At 34.9% G+C, this 27,756-nt stretch overlaps 1 protein-coding gene across 1 annotated transcript in view; it reads left to right on the top strand.

Moving 5' to 3' along the window:
- Positions 1–27,061, top strand: part of Usp47 (ubiquitin specific peptidase 47) — a 67,270-nt gene extending 40,209 nt beyond the window's left edge. Inside the window, exons 12-28 of the mRNA XM_033764139.1 lie at positions 524–655; positions 916–992; positions 1,563–1,618; positions 4,274–4,386; positions 5,276–5,380; positions 6,166–6,373; positions 8,670–8,785; positions 11,489–11,608; positions 13,114–13,891; positions 18,975–19,150; positions 19,501–19,581; positions 20,856–20,971; positions 21,291–21,409; positions 23,887–24,017; positions 25,446–25,493; positions 25,590–25,720; positions 26,487–27,061. Coding sequence (XP_033620030.1) covers positions 524–655; positions 916–992; positions 1,563–1,618; positions 4,274–4,386; positions 5,276–5,380; positions 6,166–6,373; positions 8,670–8,785; positions 11,489–11,608; positions 13,114–13,891; positions 18,975–19,150; positions 19,501–19,581; positions 20,856–20,971; positions 21,291–21,409; positions 23,887–24,017; positions 25,446–25,493; positions 25,590–25,720; positions 26,487–26,661 — 2,682 coding nt within the window. The 3' untranslated portion in view covers positions 26,662–27,061. The remainder of the gene's footprint in view (positions 1–523; positions 656–915; positions 993–1,562; positions 1,619–4,273; positions 4,387–5,275; positions 5,381–6,165; positions 6,374–8,669; positions 8,786–11,488; positions 11,609–13,113; positions 13,892–18,974; positions 19,151–19,500; positions 19,582–20,855; positions 20,972–21,290; positions 21,410–23,886; positions 24,018–25,445; positions 25,494–25,589; positions 25,721–26,486) is intronic.
- The last annotated feature ends 695 nt before the right edge of the window (positions 27,062–27,756 follow it).

Genomic DNA, 27,756 nt, shown 5'->3' with positions numbered 1-27,756 from the left:
GGTCTCTAGTATCTTAGGAGCTGTGAAGTACCTAGGCTTTCAAACTAAAAATAAAACAAGTCACTTGTAAGTCATCTCTTTTTAAAATAAATCTCCATTCCTGTTTTTTCCAGAAATACTTGGTTTGCTTAAAATAGTCTTTAGTTTCAAACAGTGAAGTATTGTTAAGACATAGTTTTAATTTATTATAGATATAGTATAATTCAGAATTCATTCTTAATATAAATGAGAAACCAAATTGACAGATTACTGTATCACAGATGTTGCACAAATACATTAAAAGATGTTCTAAATAATTGTATCATTTTGCTTTTTTGTATAGCATAATTAAAATATGAAAAATAGACTGGATGGAACTTGATTTTTTTTTTTGAAAGTTGTTTTAATTTTATCTTAGGGAAAAAATGACCTATACTATATAAGACAACTGTTATGTTACTTCATTATGTGTTAATGGAAAATAAGCAAATACGGGTTTCATAGATTTCTTGTCTTGTGAACTACTTTTATTTTTTCCCCTTAGAATTCCTTGATCTATGAGCTCTTCTCTGTCATGGTTCATTCTGGAAGTGCTGCTGGTGGTCACTATTATGCTTGCATAAAGTCGTTCAGTGATGAGCAGTGGTATAGCTTCAATGATCAGCACGTCAGCAGGGTAAGAAGATGCCTTTAAAATGATTACTTTGAAAGACGTGAGTAGGAGTTTTTCTAATTAATTCATGCTTCATGTGAGCTCAGAACATTAGAACTGACTGGCTAGGAAGCAGCTACTGGCTGTGATTAACTTTTGTGAATTCGTATCTGATCTGGCTTGAGATCTTATGTAGCATTTAACTCTTAAGGTTAAAAGATTGAGTTATAGGATGATATTAATATAAGAGCATCACAGATTTTACAAAAAATTTAATATTTTAGATAACACAAGAGGACATTAAGAAAACACATGGTGGATCGTCAGGAAGCAGAGGGTATTATTCCAGTGCTTTTGCGAGGTAAGTAATTTCCTTATTTTTAGTGTGTATAGGTTAGAATGCATTATAGTTTCTCTCTTTTTTTTAATCACCAAAGATTTAACAATCAGCACACTGCCCTATAGGCCAAATCCAGCCCATCTACAGATTTTCTGAAATAAAGTTTTATTGGAACACTAACGTAGTCATTTGTTTATATAGCTTGTATTAATGCTTAACACTTAACAACATAGGTGAATAGTTGCAACACAGACTCTCTGGTCTGCAAAGCCTAAGATTTTTTTCTATCTGCCCCTTTTCAGAAAAAAAGTTCGCTGACTCCTGATTTAACTGTTGTTTTAATGTCTTACACAGTTTTGTTGAAAACTATTATGTTACCAAGAGGAGATGAGGAATTGCTTCCCAAACGCATCATTAAAAACAAAGCTTTTCATTTCTTTCTGGAGTGTTTTAAATTTTAATGTGTCTCTGAACAGTGGCATGACTTTCTGATTGTTCAAAGGAATAAACCTCACAATTTTAAATGCATATTTGATGCTTGGAAATGGAATCTAGTTTTTGTCCCTATTAATCTTCTTATACTTTTCCTAGCTCAACAAATGCATATATGCTGATATATAGGCTGAAGGATCCAACAAGAAATGCAAGTATGTTAACTTATAGTTAATTGATTTTCATTTGTATTGTAAATTAATTTCTTTTGGAAGTTTAGCAAAACCAGATAACTACTTTTAAATGGTATACCAATTTGGATTTTTGAATGCATGGAAAAATTAATTATAAAGACTTACGAGATAACAGTGGTAAAAATACTTGGAAAAATATTGTTGAATTATTTTTAAATATACAAAGAGACAAGTATTCTGTAGAATAAATAAATAAATTGAGTATTATTGTGATACTGTCTGAAGTTTTCTGCACTGATGATAAAATCAGACCCACTTATGTGTTCTAGAAGAGTTTATTTGACCTTTCTTTTCACATCTGTAAAAATAGGAAGAATAATAGTGTTTTCTAGAATTGTTTTAAAAAATAAGATAACATTTTAAGGATTTAGTACCCTGTCTCCAGTCTAGCTATTACTTTTCCAATTTCAAGCTTTTCGGTTATATTAGTATCCAAATACTCTGAACAGTGATCCCAAAAGACCTGAAATGCTCAAGAAACATTTTAGGGACTACAGTTAAATATTTCTGTTTACTTGATTAAAAAGCAGAAAATTTTTTATGAATCAAGTACACATCCTTTATTGTGTTTTAATTTTATTAAAAATCCCAGAAATAATCCTGAGCACAAAACGCATGTTAATTTGTCCTTTTTATTTTCTTTTTCCCTTTTTTTGGGGGGAGGGGTAATTATTGCTTCAAAAAAATGGCAGATCTTGGTTTTGCTTATTCTGACTGATTCACAATAGTATAAACAGGATGTGTGTATATGTATACGTATAGACCCATACACAGATTATATATTTGCTCATTCTTTTCATAATTAAAAAATAATCAGTCTTTCATTTCAATATTTTTCTATTTAGAAACTACCATACTATTAGTGAATCTGTTTTATGCATTATGTTTTTTGCATATTTTTATGACAAAATATGGAGTCAGTTGCCGTAAGGCTTACAGCCTCTTTTCAATGAAGCTATAATTCCAGCCTTTGTCACATAGTCATTGCCTAGTAATTTACTGTAGACTTACTGAAAGATATAATAGAGGGAAATTATAACAAGAATTTATTTCAGAACAGAGATTTAAGAACAGAAATGATCATTCTTACGGTATCATAAAGAAACTATATACCAAAGAGTAACTTGTCCCAGGTCATAGTTACGGAAGGCAGAGCCAGGATTGTAATTTATGTGTCCTGTGTGGACCCAGCTTTCCAACAGTGTTAAAACTCAGCCCTTCATTTCCCCAACTCTAGTTTTGTGATGAAGCACCAGAGGGCGCTGTATGATATGATAGAGAATATTTTTTAAATTCAGGCTCTCATTTCTAGAAACAGTGAATTATTATTTCCCTCAGAGAAATAATCCTCTTGCTCTTTGTTTTCATTTAATGTCAACTAATAATTCGATTTATTAAACAGTATCATGATCTCATGTTGTTACTTGTATTTTAGTTTATGTGTAAGAAAAATAAGAAAAGCTAAATTTATATGTAGGTATTAAGAATTTTTTTTACTTTTTTTAGTACATATGTGAAGCACATGTTTACATTTGGTCTTAGCCAAGAGGCTGAGGAGCAATGCAACACATGTTTATAGTCACTGTAAGCGATTGGTACATGTACATAACACATTTTATTTCCTTTCTTCCTCCCTCCACCTCCCTTCTACTTTTCCAGCAACACTTTCATTTATTCATCTTATAAGACCTTAAGAAGTTAATTGTCATATATACAGATTGAAAACCAGACCAATAGGCCAAAGAACATATAAAACATTTAAGAAAAGTCCACTAAATCAAGATACACCTTAAGGTACATTGTCCACACTGGAGTACAATACCTTTCTTTTTCTTTCTCTTTTTTCCTATTTGTCTTTCATTTTATATATATTGAGTTTTTCATAAAAGAGAAACCATGTGATATATGAGCTGGTGTGTCTGCGTTGTTTAACTTTATGGTCTTATAAACTATTTTCCTTTAACTGATGGTTTACGAATAACATCAGAAGTGATAATCACTTTTTATATTCAAATGAATCTTGACAGTATAGAGAAAAAGATGTAATAGGTGAAGCTACCAGTTTTGTGACTTGGCTTTCTTTAGTTAGAAAGTAGCTAAAAGCTAATCCTATTAGAGAATACTAACAAATAGGTAGGAGATCTGTAATAGTAAGAGTAGCAGTTGAATTTATTACATTATATTATACCCAGGCAATAACTTTGTGCAGTAGGTGTTATGAGGAAGCTAAAAAAAAAACTAGGTCTGTAGAAGTAAACTTGCCCAAGGTGATGCATACAGTTCAGTGGGTGGTGGCACAATTTCAAATCAGAAATGATTTTATTTTAGAGCTTAAGAGGAGCTTTTTCATTATAAAATCATAGTGGAGATATTTGAATTCTGAAATCATGATCCATATGTGGCTTTTAAAAATATGAGACCTGAGCATGGTGTCATTATTAATATCTCTTCACCGTTTCCTAGAAGAAGCTCATGTTCCAAGATGAGAGAAGAAGGTAACAGCTATATCCATGAGTGCTCCAGTACCAGGGATACCATAGGAGCATAGTAGGGCAGAATTGAGTAAAGGAGCCCATTTTCAATGACACTGTCTTCTCTTGTTTCCATTATTAATAGAATTTCTAGAAGTGGATGAATACCCTGAACATATTAAAAGCTTGGTACAGAGAGAGAGAGAATTGGAAGAACAAGAAAAGAGGCAACGAGAAATTGAGCGTAATACATGCAAGGTTAGATCGCATAATTGTATTTTTAATTGAAAAGTGCCACTTAAGTTTGCTTAGCTAAAATGTCCATAACTGTTTAGTTGATTCTATAGACAGTTATGCTGTCAGGACCGTTAATTAGCATAACTAAGTAGACTGTAAAGGTAAATTTTTATTTGATTTGATGCATTAACACCTAGTAACATACAGCAACAATGTTCAGTGATGGTGAGGCTGCAGTGAAAAAGGTGTTCTCACATCCTTCTAAAGAAGAATAAATCAGCCAGGCATTGGTGGTGGATACCTGCAGTCTCAGGTACTTGGGAAGCTGAAGCAGGAGAACCCAAAGTTAGAGACCAGGGTAGGCCACTTAGCAAGAGCCTGTCTCAAAATAAAAACGATCAGGGCTGTAGCTTTGTGGTAAGGGTCCTTGCAGATAATTTACAAGCAAATGAATAAATCATTCAAGCCTTTCTGGACAGAAATTGAGTAGTGTTTATCAAAAACCATAAGCAAATTCACATTATTTCATATAATTTCTTTTACAGAAACATTACCTAATGAAAATCACCACAGATACTGGAAAAATCTTGACCACAAACATGTTCATCATAGTATTTTCTAAACTAGGGAAAAATTGCAAACAGCTTGAATGTATCTCAGTTGGAAAATGACTACATAAATTATGATACACTTTTACAGACAGACATCACATTTTTAAAATTAAATGTTTTTAAATTTTTAAGACATGAAATATAGTCATTAAGTGAGAAATAATAGTCATAAAAGAGAATGATCCCAATTGTTTTGTTTTTTTAATTACAATATTTAGACAGGAAAAAAGCTGTCTACAAAAGAATTAAGCTTTGATTCTTGGCCTGCTGAGTTGATAATGATATTTTACATTTTCTAGATAAAATTATTCTGTTTGCATCCTGTGAAACAAGTAATGATGGAAAACAAATTGGAAGTTCATAAAGATAAGACATTAAAGGAAGCAGTAGAAATGGCTTATAAGGTAAGTTTAATTGTACTTTTGGTATTTCATTATTGTACCGCATTTAACAGTGTCATAATTTCCCAAGTTTTTATTATAATTAACATAAGCTCTTAGAATAAATTTGAAAGCCTCTTACTTCCCTTGAGGGCATACTCAATTTTTAAGAATTTCTTCACTATGAAAGCCAGTTAGGTTTTCTATATCCCAGAGCTCAAATCAGAAGCAAAATATTTACTTGTTCATCTTATGTATTTAGCAGATACTTATTGAGTGCCTTCTCTGTGAAGTATTAGAAATACCAGAAAAAAGACATGCTCATAGAAGAATGGGGTGGCCTTTGGCAGGCACAGAAGCTCAAATCTTTGTGTTGGCTATAAGAGTTATATGATCCTCCTGTTATTGGTAACTTGAGTTGTTATTGGTAACTTGAGTTAAAAAACAAGAGATACGTGTTCTGTGTGGCTGGTTGTTTTCCCCTTATATTTCTGGCTTAGTAATTACAGAGCAATAAATTATCATGTGTTAATTTTGGGTTCACCTAAAGTTTAGGATATCTTTTTTAAAGTAAAAATGCCTTTAAAATATGTTAGTGCATACTTTGTATGATTTAAAGGATAACGAGATGTGGTCATTTGAAAATAACATTTAAGGCATCTCTTAACTTTGTTGTCCTGTGATGTAAATCATAAATACATGTTTTATTGTTTGTTAGGACTTATTGGTAGGAATATTATGAACCAGACTAAAACACTATATATATATATATATTTTTTTTTTCTTTTGCTGTTGGGGTTTTCTTTTAGATGATGGATTTAGAAGAGGTAATACCTCTGGAGTGCTGTCGCCTTGTTAAATATGATGAGTTTCATGATTACCTAGAACGATCATATGAAGGGGAAGAAGATACACCAATGGGACTTCTCTTAGGTGGGGTCAAGTCAACATACATGTTTGATCTACTGTTGGAGACAAGAAAGCCTGATCAAGTTTTCCAGTCTTACAAACCAGGAGGTAGGCAATTTTATACAATGTTGAGTTATACTGGATTTTTAAATTTTCATGACAAAATCTTTTGAAATGAACATATTATAAATATTTTATTGTTATTTTTTATTTTCTTGGTTTGTTTCTGTTTTTGTTTTTTTTGGTACTATGTATTGAACTCAGACCCTTGTGCTTACGAGGCAGGCAGCAGAACCACTGACCCAAATCTCCAGCCCGTTATAAATATGTGTTCTTAAAATGTAGAATAATTTTGATAGGTTGGGAAGTAGTCAACAACAAGTTTGGAATTAAGTTCTAGATTGCTTGCAAAGAGCTGTATACAAAATTTTTAAATGAACAGTGTAGGAACAAAACTTCTAGCTTATAATCTTTAGTGAGATTTTTGTTTTCTCATATGTAGTACTGAATTGTTGGTACTGAATGATCCTGTATGCTATAAATCGATGAATCAATCTCCCCACACACAGTGCCTTGAACCAAAAAATGTGTATTCCCATAAAGTTGGAGAAAGAGATTCAACCCTGTCACTGCCAACATTTCAATTTTTCTCTGTCCTTTCTGCTTCTACAGGTCTCAGGGGCTTCTTTTGTTCTTTACTGTCTATCACATTCACTCAGTCCATTTGAAGTTTGTTTGTTTTTTTTTTCCCTTGGAGACTGACTTGGAAAGCGACATACAATGCCCCTAGTTTCTCCAGAGTAGTTCCTAAAGGCAGCTGACATAGTCTTTCTCATATTTGGAGTTTCTTAATAGTCACTATATTTATACCATAATAAATACAAGAAAAGAGATACAAACTTTTAAACAGTTTTACCAAATTTTGACTGTTAAGATTAGGCATGGTGGCACATGCCTGTAGTCCTAGCACTTGGATCACCACAAGTTTGAGATCAGCCTGGGCTACATAGTAAAAGCCTATGTCAATTAAAAAATTTTTTACTGCCACCTGCTTCACAAATGCAACGTCCCAAGTTCGATCCCTGGTACCACAAAAAAAAAATTTTTTTTTACTATTGTATCTCAATCCTAACTCCTTTACATCAGTGATAAAACAGAATTCAGTCTTACACTGTGTGTACTTTTTATTCCTGAAAGTTGAATTTAGAAAACTTTATCTGCCCTTTCAAGTTTTGGTCCTTTATGGATCCCATACACCTCCTTATTTTATGAAGGCTGCTCTTTCCAAAATACATTAAGTGTAATACTCTTCCAGGCACCCCTACCCTCTTCCAGGGAATAGGAAAATTTGTGAAAACTAAGTGGTGCCTGCTTCAGTTGGACTCTATTTTTTTATATAGAGTCCATTTGAGGGACTTCTGAACCAGATAGAAAATATTTATATAATGATTAAAAGGTAACATTCATTTTTTTTCTAAAAAGAACACTAAGTGCAACTATGGATTGGAAGACTTATAATATCCATTATTCATTAATTATCAAGATCTTAGAATATTTTTTTCATTTATATCAGCAACATAGAAGGAAAAACTGAGGATTGGCATATACAGGAAGTTAAGACAGTATTTTAGCTATCGTGCTTGAAGATCATTTTTTAAGAGAATAAAAACAGAAGAGAAAGCATGATTAAATTATAATATGAAAGAGTTAAGTGACAAAACAAATACACACACCAGACAACTTTATGCAAAATTTTTCATAGGATGTAGAAAATAGTATTTTATGGAGAGGAAATCTGTGATTATGAATGAAGTCATGAATGGTTTAAGGCTGTTCAAAAGCAATTGGAGGGTCAGGGATGTAGCTCAGGCATGTTCTGCTGCCTGCCTCGCAGATATAAGGCCTGAGTTCGATCCCTGGTACCAAAAATTTGGGGTTTTGTATATCCCCTTTAGTATTTGTTTTACAGTTTCTAATTATATATTTAATGTTGTGGTTTTGGTCTGTATTTGATTTATATTTGGTCTGTATTTGGATTTATATTTTTAATGCAGTTGGTAAAATTGGGCACTGATATTATATTTTAGAGGGAAACAAAGCATATAATTTTAAAAATCATACTTCAACTTTTATAGATAATATATAGTACATTAAAATAATACTTTATTTAATATCTAAAAGTAATCTAAGAGAACTTATTTCTATTTGTATATATGATTGCTTTATACTGTGATCATTTGTTAAGCTCTTAACCTGTAATAGATATAATGTACACTGACCATGTTGATAATTAGAAATTATTATCTTTGCCTTCTTTTAGAAGCATATTAAGAATACAGTGTTCATGTAAAATACTCTTAAAAGTTAACCTCCAATTATGTTTTTATATCTTCAAATGTGACAGAAGTGATGGTGAAAGTTCATGTTGTTGATCTGAAGGCAGAAACTGTAGCTGTTCCTATAACCGTTCGTGCTTACTTAAATCAAACAGTTACAGAATTCAAACAACTGATTTCAAAGGTAAGTTTTAAAATTAACCAGTGAATATTTTTGAGTGCTGCTCTCTACCAAGTACTATATGATAATTATAAGGAAGGTGTACATGCTGCTTTAAAGAGGCAGTGTTTATAGTTAGGATACAACTATAATGAGAAAGAAGACATTTCAAAAACAAGAAACAGGTGGAGCAAAGTATGGAGGTAAGAATGTGTGAAGCACGAGGCCAGGGATTTAGCTCAGTGGTATCACTTCCTTGCCTCACAAGTGCAAGGTGCTGAGTTTGATCCCCGGTACTGGGGAAAAAAAAAAAAAAATATGAAGCAAGTGCATATGACAGTGACTTGTAAGCTTTGGCTAGATTGTTGGGAAATACAGCTATGGATCTGTACATTCAGTTTATTTCATGGAAGGCTCTACACAGTAAACACCAAAGTTTGGGCTGTCTTTGGTACAGGAAGTAGGAAGTAGGTTTTTTATTTTCAGTACACCAGTGCTATGATCAGATCATTGCTTGTAATTCTGGTGACACAACCAGTGATGGCAAACCTTTTAGAGATGAGTGCCCAAACTACAGCTCAAAACCTATTAATTTATCACAAAGTGCCAGCCCTGCAACTAAACCTGAATTGTAAGGTTTTGGTCTAGAAAAAACAACTTAATTAACATCTTTTGTCTTAAAAACAACACGTGTGTCTTAAGCTCACCACTACTTGACTAGACCATTGGTCCTGATAGACAAAGAATCAGGAATGAAGATGAGAATCTGTTAAAATAATTCAGAGGAAGATAAGGGGTGGAAATGAGAGAAGGCATAGACTGTGGAATTTGTCTGTAAGACTTGTAACTGGTAAATGTAGGGGTAAGACAGGAACAAGATGACCTGAAGGGCTTCAGACTTGTGTAACAGAAAGTTATCTAAGGTATTAATAGACAAATGAGGTGGGAAAGCAGGTCTGACAAAAGTGATGAATTAAATATTGGCTGTACTGTGCGAGTTAGTGATAAAGAATGCATGGTCATTCTGAAATTTTGAGCTGGAAAAAATAAGGTTAAAAACATTCAGATTTCCTTGGACCAAGAGACAGATCTACTTTAGACAAAATGATTATTGTCCTTTCACGAGTCATATACTTTATAGAGCCGTGAACCACACAAACAGCCGAAATGTTGCAAGGTTCTTGAACTTCAGGTTAAGAACTCTTGGTGTAGTGAAAATTGTTCAGTAATTCTAAGTCAAAAAGTTGAATCCTGTTTTCAGCCTTACGTCTTACGGTGATCTTGTCTTTTATGTCATTGAGTAAAATAACTTTGTTGTGAACATTAATCAATAAATGTTCTGTGAAAAAGTTATAAAGTATCATATAAGATTGGTGGTTATTACTATGTTTTTTAAAACAACAGCACTTCTACCACTTTTGTCAAAGTAATATCCAGGAGACAAATCATGTTGTGAAGTCATTTTATGGTTGAATTGCTCATAAATACTTAACTGTGTTCATATGATTGCTCTGTACATTTAAAAAATGTGAATGCCAGAGGGTAAAAAACCTCAGTTCATCCTAAAATGTAAGTACTGAGGTAGATACATGTCTTAGTTACATTTCTCATTGCTGAGACAAAATACTGACACCCAAAGTTAAGGAGGAAAGGTTTATTATAGCTTACAGTTTGCAGAGATTTCAGTCCATAATCAGCTGGCTCCAAAGCAGGGTGACAGAAGAGAGGAACTTCACAGAAGGGAAACAATCCATGGCAAAGCAGGGCAGTCAGAAGGCAACCAGCAGTGAAGTAGCAAGAAGCAAGTGACAAACGATAAGCAGTGACAACGGCAGCCCTCTTTCTGTCTCATACTTATCCAGGCCACCTGCCTATAGGGCGGGTAGCATTCACATCCTTAATCCTAGCTGCACCATGAATCCCAGCATCACATCCTTGATCCCAGTATTACACACCCTACATCCAGCCACCCTTGAAAAGCCCTCCCTGTGACTGACTACATAAGGCTTTGAGGAGACATCTAAGATACAAGCCATAACAATACAGAAACTCAAACACACGTTTAGTCCCTTCCCTAATAAAGCTGATACTCTTACTGGAGAAAAATATTTTTAGCGAATAAATGTAATTACAAAACACTGTGTATAACTAATAAGACTGCCTAATAATTTAGTCCTTTTAACTACTACCATCAGTTGTATTGAAAGTGAATTGTTTTTTAAAAATGTGAATACTTTTTATCTGTTTACCTCATAGGAAATTCATGAGTCCAAAAATTAAGGATGTAGAATTTCAGAATAACTTATTACTAACTTGATCTCATTGATTTAGTAAAAGTGTTAACTATTTATAGACTACAGTAGAGCCTATCACAATCCAGGGAGTTTAAGTGTTGATTTGGCATCAGTTCTCAAAGAGTCAGATACTCAGTTCCTTTGGAATCATATCACCTCATCTGAGTGAAAGATTTTAACCTTTAAAGTTGTTTCAGAGGATACATGTACAAGTGATACTTCAGTTTCCTAATTTACAGCATAATTAATAGATATGACTGATAATTTTTGCCTTAGATTCTCTAAAAATTTTAAAAGCTCTACTGAGATTATTCTGTTTTCTTCCTAACTTTTAAGAAGTACTTAACGCTGTCTTTATGTTTCCCCCATATTTCTAGTCAAGCAGAATTACTTTTGAAAGAGTATTTTCTTAATTAAATTGCTTTCACTGTAGGCCATCCATTTACCTGCTGAAACAATGAGGATAGTGCTGGAACGCTGCTATAATGATTTGCGTCTCCTCAGTATGCCCAGTAAAACTCTGAAAGCTGAAGGTTTTTTTAGAAGTAACAAGGTATGTCTTACTCTTTCATTGCCATTTTCTGTGCTGATAATAAATACAGTTAAGCTCAAAATGCCCTAATAACCACTTTAGAAACCTGGCCTCTACCACTGTCCACCATCGATCTGGAACTGACCTTTGGAATTAACCAATTTAAATTAGCCTAAGTCTCCCCAAAATTGCCTTGCTTTGGAGTCAGGTCAAATCAAGCTTCCTTCCCTCCTTTGTATACTTCTTGCTGTTTCTCATTGTCTTTAACTTTGCTCCTGTGCACCCTACTTGGAGTGTTATTTCACCTCTCCATTTACTTTGAACCCTGATGAGCCCTGCTTAGATAGTGAGTGAAGCCTTCTTGGGTAGAGGTGGTGATTATGTCTTCTGAATTTGGTTCATCCTTGAACTGCTCCCATAAGAAAGAACTTGATACTCAGAATCAGACATGCCTAATATCACCTTTTTCATTTTCATTCACTTTACGCAGTTTTATCTTTTGTCTCATTTAACCTTTTTAATGTTTTTATTTACCTAATTTCTTCTAATGATCCATAGAAAATTTCAAACATATACAGAAATAGAGAGTAATGCAGTGACCCTTCTGTTCACCTAGCTTCTATAATTATCAATTCGTGTTTCATCTGTGTTTAATCACCCACTTCCCCAGAGTTATTTGAAAAATTCCCCTGCATTATATTTCGTCTGTATGCAAATAATGTGAACATAAATCTCTTGAGGATGAGAACTCTTTAAGAATTTAGCCACAATGGGCTGGGGACTTAGCTCAGTGGTTCTGGCAACTGACTCAAAAGTGTTAACGACTTGAGTTCAATCCCCATTACCAAAAAAAAAAAGAATTTAGCCACAGTTACATTATATAAGTAAAAAACTTAAAATGCCCTAATAAGCAATTTCAAATCATTGCTAAAATTTCTTTTTTTCTTTCATAACTTTTTTCCAATATGATTTGTCACATCAGGATCCAAATAAAGCCTCTAATAACTTTTCATGTCTATTTTAGGTTATAGATTCTGCTGTGTAATTGTGTTTGTTTGCTCTCTTGCTATTTGTTTTTCTTTTTATCATCTGCCCATTTTTTCTACAATCTAGATTTATGTTTTGCATTCCCAAGGTATCTTTTATATTTGTGCCTGTCTGTATATATCTTAAACTTGATTTCCTCAAAGGCAGCATGTATAATACAAAACTTTCTGAAAATAAGCAGTCCTATAAACAAGGTGTGTGTGTGTGTGTGTGTGTGTGCGCGTGTGTGTCTGCCTGGCCATGTCTATGCATCTGCTGTAAGTATAGTTTTGTGACTATTTACAAAGGCATAAGCTAAATAAATATTTATTTTATTTAATTTCTGAAATAATTCGGTATCCTTTACAAACTTTATCATCACAAATTTTATAACTTACTGTGCACTGTCTTGTACAGTATTAATGTGATGTTATTCTTAGGATGAACAGGAATGTCACTGACATTAGTGATGCATTGTAACTCCTTGCGTTACTATTTAGGTGTTTGTTGAAAGTTCTGAGACTTTGGATTACCAGATGGCCTTTACAGACTCTCATTTATGGAAACTCCTGGATCGACATGCAAATACAATCAGGTTATTTGTTTTGCTACCTGAACAATCCCCAGGATCTTATTCCAAAAGGACAGCATACCAGAAAGCAGGAGGGGATTCTGGTAATGGAGAAGATGACTGTGAAAGAGACAAAGGACCTGTGGGGAACCTAAAGTCTGTGGAAGCTATTCTAGAAGAGAGCACCGAAAAACTCAAAAGCTTGTCACTGCAGCAACAGCAGGATGGCGATAATGGGGACAGCAGCAAAAGCACAGAGACAAGTGACTTTGAAAACATCGAATCACCTCTCAATGAGAGGGACTCCTCAGCATCAGTGGACAACAGAGACCTTGAACAGCACATTCAGACTTCTGACCCAGAAAATTTTCAGTCCGAAGAACGATCAGACTCAGATGTGAATAATGACAGGAGTACAAGTTCAGTGGACAGCGATATTCTTAGCTCCAGTCACAGCAGTGACACTTTGTGCAATGCGGATAATGCTCACATCCCTTTGGCTAATGGACTTGAGTCTCACAGTATCACAAGTAGTAGAAGAACTAAAGCAAATGAAGGGAAAAAAGAGACGTGGGATACGGCAGAAGAAGACTCGGGCACTGATAGTGAATATGACGAGAGTGGCAAGAGTAGGGCGGAAATGCAGTACATGTATTTCAAAGCAGAGCCCTATGCTGCAGATGAAGGTGCTGGGGAAGGACATAAATGTATGTACTTCAGAAGGAAATGGCTCCTTCACACAGCAACCATTTTCTTCTCGCTTTAAAATTTTAGTTAAGAATTAGGTACTTATTCTAAGACTGTTAACTTCATTGACTATAAGATACCTGACCTTTCTTTCATTTTTAACGCCTTTACAGTGAACAGTATTCTCAACTCTGCTCCATGCATTAGTCTGTGATTAGGTTGAAATTCTGGTGAAATAAGGAAAAAATAGTCTTCAAACTTAGAATTATTGCAAATGCACTAAGTAAAGGAAAGAAGGAATGATTTTAAAAGTAAATAATATTACTTCCCCCGAACATTCATATGCTTTAGAAAAATTAAATACTAGTGACAGGAATTTTTTGTTGTTGTTGTTGTTGTTGTTTTTGTTTTTTGAGACAGGGTCTCACTGTGTAGTTGAGACTGACCTGGAACTCACTATGTAGCCCAGGCTGGTCTCAAACTCACAGTGATCCTCCTGCCTCCCAAGTGCTGGGATTACAGGCGTGCGCCACCACGCCCAGTGACAGGAGTATTTTTATTTGTACCTCCTCTACTCTTTCTCCATTCCCCAAATGCAAACTATTCCTTTCCACGCCCCTAAAAAGTCCATAATTCATTGGGAAAATTAGAGAAAGGAAAGGACTTTAAAATTTTTGTTTTCGTTACTTTTAGGCAAGGTACAAACTAGAAGTTTTTAACTGCAAAAATTTCAAGATGAAGATATCTTTTAGTGTGGGCATTTGGCACAGTCAGTAATGTAACAACATATCAACATTGTAACATTGTGTGAGACTTTATTTAAAAAAAAAAAAATCTCATTTTTGCAGTGCTGGAGAGCAAACCGAGGGCCTGTGTGCTAGGCCAAATACTTAGCACTTAGCTGAATGCCCACCCCTGTATGAGACTTTTACAATGTACTGTTGAAAAGAACTTGAACATCAGACTAAATCTAGCCAAAGAGTTGGCAAGACAGCAGACCCAGATGTTTTCTTCAGGTATAAAAGGGGACTAATTGAAAATTTACTTACTGCTGATTTTTAACAGATATTAATATTTTAATATTAACAAAACAGATATTGATATTATCTGTTACATTTGTAATTTTCAAAATACTTGTAATTTCTCACTTAAATCTCTGAAATTAAGCACATATTGATATCTTCATTTGACAGATAAAAATATTGAAGTTCATAGAGGATGGATGACTTGCCAAAAAGTACATATATAGCTAGTAAATACTGTGACAAGTATTATAATGTAACAACATTCCTGCCAGCTTGGACTGCCCCAGGGGGTGGCTTGTACCACTACTGGCACAAATAGATTTAATCACTTCTATCATTCTTTTTCTAATAAAATTAATTTTAAAAAACACCCAGTGACTAAATTACTAATAAAATTAGTAAAAACACATGTATCACCAGTGGCTGAAGCCACCCAGCAGCAAGGCATGTGAGTTATGGCCCCACTGTGAATGTGTTAAGACTTCTAATAGCTATCAGAAGGAAAGACACCTCAGATAAAGCCTTCTGCTTCATGTAATGAGAAAGAGATGTATGAGCAAACACTGTGTTTAAAAAATAGTGCTATGGTTCAAGTAGTCCCAAAATTCTTTTTAAAAGAAAGTGGTAAGCAGGCCCCAGTGATACACACCCGTGAGTCTAGCACTGAGATCAACTAAGGTAGGAAAATTTCAAGTTTGAGTCCTGTGTGGACACCTTAGCAAGCCCCTGTCTCAAAAAATGAAAAGAGCTGCGGTGTAGCTTAGAAGTAGCTCGCCCCTGAGTTTGATCTTCTGTATCACAAAAAGGGCAGGAAGTAGAAATTATAAGATCAGTAATAAAAATATGTAAGTTTGTGTTTTAACTAACTAGGTTGAAATAACCTAATCATATGGCAACATACATACATCTTGCAGACTCAAGTGTAAAAATGTGGATTGGTGGGCCGAAGGGGAGACAGAGAAATGATATTATAATGATGCTTTGAGTTTCTGTGGAGGTTTTACTTCATAGGCTCATTAACTCATATTATTTCATTCCGTTCTCTTAACAAGTGTGAAATTGATGTAGTTTTCCCTAATGAAATAACTATCTCAAACAGGTTAAATAGTTTACCGGAGGTCACACAGCTAGCCTAAGAGGTTACCCTGCTAGGCTCCAGTATTGAGACTGTAAGACACCATCTCTATGACTACTACCGTTATTCCTTTCCTCACATCATAGTTAAGGGGAAACAGCCAGTAGTTATTCTGCTCTCTCACTGTAATCGATCCATCAAAGGCATTGGAAAAATTAAGTATAGCTCCTCTTTGGAAGTGACTGGAAATTTCTCTCAGTGGTTTGTTTTAAAATAATATGCTGAAATTTTGGATGATCAATCTCAACTTTAGGAAAAATTCAGTGGGGATACTTAGAATTATAGTTTGAAAAGTCTCATTTTTATCTTAGGATACTTAATAAAGTCTTTTGAAAGGAAGATTGCTGGTCATTTCACTTGGAAATTTATACCAGACCAATTTACTAATGTTTACTGAAATAGTAAACCTGGTGATAAGGACAAGCTATTTGCTGTAATTTGTGTAGGTTTCCGGAACCCACACAGAAGTCTTGTTTGAAAGGAAAACCCTGTAAAATGCCTTTTCTAGTTTAGAAACTGGCTTGTAGATGGGGGAGGAAGCATGGTAGCTAGCAGCCAGGTTTGCGGGGGATCTGTAGTAAGACTGAGTGATCGGTACCAAGGAAAATGTGGGTGAGGAGTAATACCATAGGCTCTTCACAGTGAGGCAGTGGCCTGATAGTAGGTAAACAAAGGATCTCATAGCTGCACAGAATAGGCAGTTCGCTCCAGTAATAATTGAACTGTATTCAAAGCGATGGTCTTTATGCTGTCGGTTATGATACAGAAATTGTTTTAGAGAGCAATCACAGGCCACTCTGCGGAAATGCTGTCCTGCTAATGATATCATTGCATTCTGCAGGCACTGGGGTGTAAACAGCCCAAGGAGTGCTTGTAGTGCCCTTGCTCTGAACTATCTGTACAACTTTCATTACCACTTCATTTAAGAAATAAAAGTGAAGAAAAAGAAACTTCCTACAAATGCTTTCAGACTGTGCTGTAAAGAAAATGAATTCTCGGCCAGGGATTTGGCTCAGTGGTTCCTCCGCCTGCCTCACAAGTGCACAGGCTCAATCAAGTTCGATCCCAGTACCAAAAAGAAAATGAATTCTTCCATTTTAGAGGTAGACAAAAAAAGCAGCATGATGGTCATCTCTAAAACTTTCATTTATGACTTGTAAATTAATCATAACATTCTTTGCCTCAGCTGTGCTAAGCATTTTACATGTATTGACCCAGAAAGATACTATGAAGTATAAATACTATTGTCTCCATTTTACAGTGAATTCAGAGAAATTAAGAAGTTGGTAACGTCTTGTACTAGAGGTTAGGAGAGAAACCAAAGTGGCAATGACACCTTATATTCGAGTAATGCTTTAGAATTTGCTGTGCTTTGCATAGTCTGTGGGATTGGTACTGTAATCCCATGGGAAATCTGAGGCTCTGAGAGAATGAGTGCCCTACCTGTGGCCATTTATTGGATTAAAGTGGCATAACTGAAATCTAGCCATAGGCTTGTGATTTCGAGTCATTCCCTCTTCCTTTGGGAAATTTAATACCATGCTATATCACATAAATAGAGGTTTGTTTGCCCAGAGGTTGGTTATTAATATTTAGGGGCATTCTGTAAAACTTAGAAATTGACATCTTAAGCAAATAACTGCATGCATATTCAAAAGGTATATAGTAAATAAAGTTAATTACCCTTGTTTTTTTGGTGTGGGTTTTTTTTTGTTTTGTTTTTCTTTTGTTACCCGATATGGAACTCCGGTCCTTGTGCTTGGGAGGCAGGTGGCAGAACCACTGCGCTAAATTCCCAGCTTCATTATTTTTTTTTTCTAATTTGTATTCATATTTTCTGTGAACTTGAACCTGAACCTGAATTTTATAACCAGGATAATTTAAAAAGTCAGTGAACATTATTAATTCACTTGAAAAATCTCAAATCACTTCTCAGCCTTTTGGCTAAGATCAAGTGAAAAATCTAAAAAATTATAATAATAATAACAATAATGAACCCAGGGCTTAGAATGACTTGAGGATGTAAACTAGGAGTGCGTTAGAGATGCATCCTTTACCTTTGTAGATTCTGGAGAAAAAATAGACCTACCACTGAGGGAACCTTGGGGCTACGGAGGGACTCAGGTCTAAGGCAGTGTGGCAGCTTCTATTTGGCAGTGCTTTCTTTCAAGAAAAAGACACAACTAAATTAAATTTCTGCTAGTGTATTCTCATGCACAAGTAAATAGAAGCAATCTTCTGAGTGGCTTACAAAATTAGGGACAAAAGGTTGAAATGATAGTAGAAAAAATACAGTTTAAACACTAGGAATTTCTAGTCCATTTAGATATAGTTCTTATTAATAGTCCAACCACGTCATAAAATACACATGTTAATGTGCTACTCTTGAATTTTTTTTTCTAGTAGAAATCCCAGAAGTGATGATAATTACTAATAGTTTTAGGGCGCTTGCTGTTGTATCTGGCAGTGCTAAAAGTATGCAAAATGCACGAGTTCACTGAATTCACACTGTACCACTATGAGACAGGTACATTTAGTCTTCATTTCCCTTTTGAAGAAATGTAGGCCAGTAACGTCCATAGCCAATAAGTACACCCAGGAGGCAGGGGTGGAACACAGCCAGAGCCTGTACATAAAGAAATGTATGTGTTTTAAAAGAATGCATGGGAAATTAGTTTTGAATTCAGCAACATAAATAAGCACTTAAATATCAAAACATTTAAAGCTGTTGGCTTATACTGACTATATGTATGTATGTGTGTGTGTATGTATGTATGTATTCAATATCCATGTTTTTGTCCGTTCAGCATTGTGTATTAGCTAAAAGCCTCAGCAGAAATGGATACTTTTTACAGTATACTAAAAAGTATATAGTCTGCTTTATTGATACACAAAGAAGTTTCTTTTACATTTCATCCTTTTTTAAATTTTTTTTGTGCTTAGGGTTGATGGTGCATGTTGATAAACGAATTACTCTGGCAGCTTTCAAACAACATTTAGAGCCCTTTGTTGGAGTTTTATCCTCTCACTTCAAGGTCTTTCGAGTGTATGCCAGCAATCAAGAGTTTGAGAGCGTCCGACTGAATGAGACACTTTCATCATTTTCAGATGACAATAAGGTTGATTAAAATTATCTTTGACGAGCTAGAATCTGTTTTAAGTGATAGATTTGAACATCTTGCACTACTTCCATGTAAGGTGAAGTAAATATCTTAAAAAGATGGTTTCAGTTTGTTTCTTAGTGGTTATTTAGGGTGTTTATTGTTTTTCTTCATGTGACAGTTCTAAATGTTAACTGTGTACAGTTACTATCCTAGGTGCTTGGGGATTCGGAGTAAAACATGTAGCTCCTCTCTAATAGCCCCCAGTCTGTGGAAGTTTGGAGAACAAAACAAAGCAGTGGGGGAGGATGGGTTGCTTATTCTGCTAAGAATAGTACATCTGAAAAATAAATGTTTTTGATTTATAGATTACTATAAGACTGGGGAGAGCACTTAAAAAAGGAGAATACAGAGTTAAAGTGTACCAGCTGTTAGTCAATGAACAAGAGGTGAGTCATGCATCTAAGCAATTTAAGTTCATATTTTGTACTTAATGAAAACAGCAGTGCAGAAGGTTTTTGTTCTTTTTTTTTTTAAACTGGTTGTTTCTTTTTAAGTTTTGCAGTCATACTGTTACAGCTACCCAGTTCAGCCATTGGAAGACAAAAATAGACCTAGATAATATGTAAACCAGAGAAAATGGCTGCGAACCCATGAAATGAGAGTAACAAGCAGCAGTGAATTTGGCCCTCAAGCTATGTGTCCTCCCCTTCTCTAAGTGGGGCTACAGTGCTAGAGTGAGGCAAAAATGTTCTGCTTTTAAAAGGAGGTTTGTGCTGGCCTCCTGGAAATGATTATATAATACTGTGGGTGGATAGCTACTGACCTGGGGTCTGTGGGTTTTTTTGTCTCTAGAGTCACGTTGGGATTTAACGACTATTGCTAGACTGTTTACTGTGTATCCTAAGTGCCTGCAAAGAAAGACTAACTGACTTAATTCTCTGTTAAGACCCTGATATATTTACAATTCCTATTCTGTTGATGAAGAAACTCTGGCGAAGAGAAGTTTAATATCCCTGTTAAGGTCATATAACTTGTAAATGGTGGATTAAAGATACAGATAGCCTTTCATTTTTAGGAAATCAATAAAATTTTTCAGTTCTGATGTAATTAGACTTGTGGGTGATACTCAAAAGAATAAAGCAAAGATCCTATTTTCAGGATGTTTATAACATCTTATTGGAGACTTAGAAAAAAATTTTTAATGTAAGATTTTCATAAAATGCCATTATTAATCTAACAAATATTGTATCAAGCACCTATCATATTTCTTTATTTATGACTCACTACAGTCATTTTGACTTAAATGCTTCTTAGGAATTTGGAGTTCATGGATACGGTGTCTCTTTTGGGACAATGTGTTTAGAAATTTAGTATGTATTTCTCTACTTCAGTCCATAAAAGTGGTTCCTTTTACTTTTTAAGTTGTGACCATTTTATTACAAAAAGTGAAATATGCATGCAGTATCTTATCTTCACAGTGAGTCAGTGAGGAAAATAATGTCCCCAGTTTATAGATGTGAAAACTGAGGCAGACATTAAGTAAGCTTGCCTGACACAGCTCAGCTAGTAAGTTATCAGGGAGCTAAGATTTGAAACTAGGAAGTTAGACTCGTAAACTTGGGCCCTTCATTGTTAAACTATGAAGTACAAATAAAACGTCTTCATAATCCTTACTCTCATGTGTAACTCAAGCTCTGATTACTTTTGTTTATATTCCTAGCCATGCAAGTTTCTGCTCGATGCTGTGTTTGCTAAAGGAATGACTGTACGGCAATCAAAAGAAGAATTAATTCCTCAACTCAGGGAGCAATGTGGCTTAGAGCTCAGTATTGACAGGTAAAACTGCAGTATCATTAGCCACTTGAAGATTGTGTGGTCAGTTGATACAGACTCGTGCGTGTTATGTCCTTGGAAAATTCCTATTCTAGTCAGAATTTTAGTGCTACTATTAATAGGATTAAGCAAGAATATTGGAACTTTAATTTCTTCTGAAGGATACTAAATCTGAATTTCTGGGAGCATTTCTTTACATTTCCCTCAAATTGTAATGAATAACCATTTGACTTCTATATGTGAACACTGTCGGGTTAATGTCAATTTTTCTTTAAGTTAGAAATTTCAAATTTTAGTTTTAAAAGTGTTGTCATGTTTGTAGGTTTCGTCTAAGGAAGAAAACATGGAAGAATCCTGGCACTGTCTTTTTGGATTATCATATTTATGAAGAAGATATTAATATTTCCAGCAACTGGGAAGTTTTCCTTGAAGTTCTTGATGGTATTATCAATATTTTTGTAGGGAAATATGAATTAGAAATGCTCTAGAACCAAAAGCCTATAGTGTTTAGTCAAATAATAAATTACCAGGAATCTAATACACAGTATAGAATTTTTATATCATTAAACATAACGATACCTTATTGTGCACTCATGTATTTCCTACCACATTCCATCCCTAAGAGATTTATTTTCATCTAATGTCCTAATATAGTCACTTAAGTTATTTTTACAGAACATCTAGCGCCTTTCACACTTCTTTCTCTGGGTTCCATTTGACTTTGAAATACTTCTTTTCTTCATTTTGAGATTAATTCCATCTTATAGGGAAATTATAATTAGAAAGATTTTCTTAGTACATTTTTCAGAAAATTCTGCTAATGTTTTCACAGCCATGCTTTGTTATTTTCATTTTTCACTAGGGTTTATTTTGAATTGAGACTGTGATAGATAGTTTATTGGAGATTTTGAGCGTAACAACCACAATCACATTGGCTACCTAGGCTGCCATTACAAAGCACCACAAATTGGGTAATTTAAAAAACAGAAATGCAGTATCTCCCTGTCGTGGAGGCTGAGATCAAGGGCTTTTCCTTCCAAGGTCACATATGGAAGAATCTGTGCCAATGCCCCTCCCCCCACTTCCTGAGGTTTAGTGGCCATCTTTGACTTTCCTTGGTTTATAGATGTATCTCTACCTTTATCTTCACAGGTTTCTCTTCTGGTGGGCTTGCCTATACCCAGATCTCCCCTTTTTGGAAAACCCTAATCATTTGAGGGTTAGGGTCCACCCTGATGGCCTCCTTTTACCTTGATTATCACTGCAAAGAACCTATTTTCAAATAAGGTCACATTTTCAACTTCTTAGGGATTTGGACTCCGTGTCTTTTAGGGGCAAAATAATTAAACCCATAGCAGTGCTCTAAAAGAGCATTTGTATTTGTCATACCTTCTGGTTTTACTTTCAATATTGGAACATTTAAGGATTGTGTTTTTAGAAGAAATAATAGAAGGAAAGTTAGCTTTTGGGAAACAGTTCTACATTCTTTTGTGATTGCTGTTGCTCAGAAGGATTTAATTTTGGCTTTTATATAAGATTACGATAGTTTCTAGAGAGTTCATTAATACTAACACCTTACCTCTTCTTACAAGCTATTTCAGGTCTATTTTGGTTTAATTTAAAGAGGTAAAATTTTAACTAGTTGATGAGTTAACTGAGACAAAGAATTACCCGGGCAGTGTCTGCCATGGTGTGTGCTCCAGGTGGTGATTCCCTTCTCTGAGTGTCTAGGTCCTTAGGGAATCACCACTGTGTCTGAGCAGGAAGGAATCATGAAGGATGTAGAAGAGAGGGATTGAATATGATGTACAAGAAGAGATAGATGGATTAACCAGAAAATGGTACTGCTGTTGGAGAGTGGTTAGTGGTTACCAGCATCAGTATCATTTCAGTATTACTTTAGCATCAAAGTCATTGAGAAGAAATGGGTCACATAGTTAAATCCAAAAATATTTATTCAGCTATAATTTGCCAGACACTGCTAATCCAAAAATTTTGCTTATACAGAAATGAACAAGCACCAGAGATTAGCTACCACAGCCGCATAGTCTATAGCAGAAACAGAACTGCATGCCTGTCATTCTACCATGATGCTAAGGGAGCCATCAGTAGAGGATGCCAGTGGAAGATAGGTGAAATATAGTTTGGCCAAATTTTGAAGAGTCACTAAATTTTGGAGTAAATGCAAAGAGAAGGATATGTGATAGCTTGAGTAAAAGAAGAGGATAAAGTGAAGATGACACTGTGATTTTAGATTTGGGAGGTCGCCACAAAAGACACAAAAGAGGTTGAAGATGTAGAGGAGAGCATACATGGTCAAGCAGTAGGGGAGGAAGGAATGGAATTAGGCTGGAGTTGGCTTGCAAAAAAGCAGTTACCTGCTGAGACTGAAGGAAAGAGTAAATACAGAGCCTACAGAGAAAAATGTAGACATATTTTGGGAAAAGAAAAGCATGTAAATATTTTAATACTAAATGATTGAGAAATAAGATTAATAGAGGTTACCTTTGGCCTCTACAATTACAAGAGGTGCTCAGAGTGGTGGCCATCAACTTCCAGTCATTTATTAATATGGCGAGCTACTGCTTGGGTAACCTTGGTCATTGATATTCCTGCACATGCGTTTTCAATTTCTGCTCTAAGGGTTGGCAGTGCAGTGGATTTTCTGTGATATACAACATCCTCCTGTGCAAGGGTAACACCACCTGTTGAAAAAGTATACTATTTTTCTTTTCCTGAAGTAGGCTCTATTTGACAGACTCTGTATTTCATTCTTAAAATTTTCCAGATAATTGGATTCTTTTGTGTCCTGTTTTAAAGAAAACACTTGAAGAAAATCTTTGTGTTTAGCCAGGAACTACTGAATCGTGAAGCTTTGGAGAAAATGGAATGATGGATGTTATCTTGCGTATTCTCAGGGGTGGAGAAAATGAAGTCTATGTCACAGCTTGCTGTTTTATCACGACGGTGGAGGCCCGCGGAGATGAAGTTAGATCCCTTCCAGGAGGTTGTATTGGAGAGCAGTAGTGTTGATGAGTTGCGTGAGAAGGTGAGTTGATTTTAAATAAAATGAGCTACTTCCATTTTTCTTGTGTTATGTAAGAGAGAGCCTGGAAGTGAGGACCAAGCACTGCTGCTACTGGCATCCTTTCTCAGCCTCTACACCTTCTGCCAGTCTCTGATCATCCTGATACCTTGGGAATTACTTTGTCTCCTTGTTATCCAGAATTGGACATTTACTTCATGTTACTTGGACCAACTATGTTCTGAAATGTTAGGATTAGTTATAAGTTAGTAAACTGCTATATTTCTTTAAAAACCAAATGAAGTAGAATTGAATAGCGTATCCAGGTGGATTGTTAAGGTGGGAACTTTAAGAATCTCTAAGAAAAGCGTGAATTGTTCCACTTGTACTAGTACAGTAGGCACTTAGAGAAAGATGTATTTCCATACTTCATACCAGACATAAAAATAAGTTACAAGCATGTTAAACTTATATAAGAAACTAAAATAATAAATGTACTGGATGGAAATATTAATTTTTGAAAATATGTTCATAATCATGGAGAAAATATTTGTAAACATAATGGTGGAATCCAAAAAAAAAAAAAGAAAAGATACACTACATAAAAGCTTAAATCATCTGCACAGCCAAAAGGGAAAAAAAGTAAAGAAACCTATAGGTAAAGCAACCTACATAAAACATAATTTGTGTCATTTATAAAGAGTTACTACCTTAATAAAAGGATGAGCAACATAATTTTTATAAAAGGCAAAGAATATAGGTAAACAGACTTCATAGAAGAAATACAAATTAAAGGAACATTTTTTAGCTGGGCACGGTGGCACACACCTGTAATCCCAGCAGTGGGGAGGCTGAGACAGTAGGATTGCCATGAGTTCAAGATATGCCTGGGCTACATAGTGAGTTCAAGGCCATCCTGGACTGCATAGTGAGATCCTGTCTCAAAACAAAAGACATTTTTTCTTACTGTTGGTGATTTGCAAAATGAAAAAATACCCACACTTGTCAGTGTTTGGGAGAAGTAGGCAAATCACACACCTTCGATGAGTGTTTAGATTAATACAATATTTTTCAGGGTTCACTTTGGCATTGTTAGCATTTCACATTTGTAATTTCCTGTTTAGAAAATGTGATCTCTGAAGTTACTGTTTTTCTATATAAGCTATATAAAATTATGTAGAGATATCTTATAAATATAATTTTGTATATTTTAGAAACATGGGAATGTGTTTATATATAGGGAAAGATCTGGAAGGAATATATTAATTTGATGTGTTGGAAGCATGATATTTGCATAGTGATCAGCGGACAAAATTGTACTTTCTGGTTTTTCTTATTTTCGCCACACATATTTTTGGGGGGAAAAAATCAAGCATAAAAGGAAAATAACTTTCCTAAACCGTTTCACTCTTTATTACTTTTTAATTTATGTAAGACCTTTTTCTTTTACAGCTTAGTGAAATCAGTGGGATTCCTTTGGAAGATATTGAATTTGCCAAGGTAAAGCCCTGAGAATGTTTGCATTTGTATTTGCATATTAATATTCAGTAAATGCAGCTAATGGCATGATTTTTTTCCTTTATTCTTTTTTCTTAGGGTAGAGGAACTTTTCCCTGTGATATTTCTGTGCTTGATATTCATCAGGATTTGGACTGGAACCCTAAGGTTTCTACCCTGAATGTCTGGCCTCTTTATATCTGTGACGATGGTGCGGTCATATTTTATAGGTAACATTCCAATACTTCTGTTGCTTCAAGTGGTAAAACATTTTCAGTGTGCATAAGTACTTTGCCATTTGATGGACCAGCACTAACCAGTAGAATAAGAGCCACATATTACTATTTGAAGCTTTCATTAGCCACTTTAAAAATAGTAAAAAAAAAAAAATAGGCAAGATTTTCATAAATTACTTTTAATCTAATAGAGCCAGTACTTTCATTAAAACAAACATTTTACCAATATAAAAACTCATTTAAAGGGCAGTTTATTTCTTTTTATTGTACTAAATCTTAGAAACACTGTGTCTGACACTTTCAGTACATCTCAGTGTGGACCAGACACGTGTCCAGTGGCTACCTTAGTGAATAACGCAAATACGCAAGAAAAACAATAGTCTTTGGAGCCTGGCAAGTGTGGGTGCAAATCTAGCTTTGTTATTTACTTAGTTCTGTTCGTCTTTAAAATGGTGACAGTGTTAGCTTCCTTGCAGGATTTTATGAACTTTAGAGCTATTGCCTAGTGCCTGTTAGAAATGTTTAATACTGATAGCTGTTATTACTTTTAATAATAACAGGGAAATTATTCTTTGCCATTTTGAGCTATGTGCAAATAGGATTAACACATTATCAATCTAGGATATCGTATTTTAGATTATGTATAACATCAGCAGTGACGATCAGATTTTATTATCTTTCTGAGGGTCATCATAGTGTTCAAGTTAAATAGCAACAGTTGACTGAGTGGTCTAATATGTAATTCATATTTTAAATAAAGGGATAAAACAGAAGAAGTAATGGAGTTGACAGATGAACAAAGAAACGAACTGATGAAAAAAGAAAGCAGTCGACTCCAAAAGACTGGTCATCGTGTAACGTACTCACCTCGTAAGGAGAAAGCACTAAAGATATATCTGGATGGAGCACCAAATAAAGATCTGACACAAGACTGACTCTGCTAGTGTAGCATTTTCCCTGGGGGATTTTGGTTTTAATAGATGGTTCACTACTACTGTGTAGTGCCACTATGGCCGGACATGGTTGGGGTAACCAGTGACACCAGCACTGATTGGACCGCCCTTCACCAATCAGAAGCTCAGGGCCCAGTGGGCCACTGTTGTGACTTGGAATCATGTTGTGCACTATAGTCAAATGTACTGTAAGTGAAAAAGGGATGTGCAAAAATAAAAATAAAAATACAAAAACAAAAAGCAAAACCTGCTACTAGAAAAGGGGGAAGGGGAATGAGCAAGCTTCCTTTATTGCGGACAAATGTGCACATAACCGCTAGTAAAACTAGCCTCAAACAGGATGCTCATAGCTTAATAATAAAAGCTGTGCAAAGGCCATGAATGAATGAATTTTCTGTTTATTTCACTGATACACACATTACCTCATTGACAACTCAGAAGTAAATGCAGTGTATACTGACTCTTGGAAAGCAGCAAAAATAGGAGCTGAAGAAAGAAATTCTTAGAACCAGCCATAACCTGGAAAAAAAATTGTGACGTTGTATTTTTATTTTGTTTGATATTTTGCAAAGGATTAAAAGTATAATCCTGGAACATTGAAACATTAGACCTTAGACCACTTCCAGCAGGTGGCTAATCAGATCGCCGCAGTTTTGTAATTATAACTGATTGTACTTAAGTTATGGATGTAGAGAATATGTTTCACTCGTTCATTCAGCATGTAAATAAAATCATCCTATTGAGTTATTATAGCTGCAGTTCAAATATTTCCCATGGTTATTTTCTCATATCTTTGTGTACATTTGGTTACATTGAGTTTAGCAAACTATATGACTGTATTCTCCGTGAGGTTCCTCAGTGCTGGGTCACATGGGATTGTGTTTTGCCCTTGATAATGAGGTTTTTCTGTTCAGTGGCTACATTTTTTTTTTTCCTCTATGTACATTTATTTTTGAAGATTTACTTCAAGTTGGAATCTTCTAGAATGTTGTAAGTCCCATTTTAATTTTAGAGCCAATTTGTAGTTACATGTAGTTCAACTTTGGGGAAACGTCTTAACATCGTATTGAATAAACT

The sequence above is a fragment of the Fukomys damarensis genome, unplaced genomic scaffold (genome assembly GCF_012274545.1).
Source record: "Fukomys damarensis isolate Sample0158 unplaced genomic scaffold, DMR_v1.0_HiC HiC_scaffold_16, whole genome shotgun sequence".
Lineage (NCBI taxonomy): Eukaryota > Metazoa > Chordata > Mammalia > Rodentia > Bathyergidae > Fukomys > Fukomys damarensis.
Note: the sequence above shows the minus strand (reverse complement) of the source record. Positions and strands in the feature narration are given on the sequence as shown.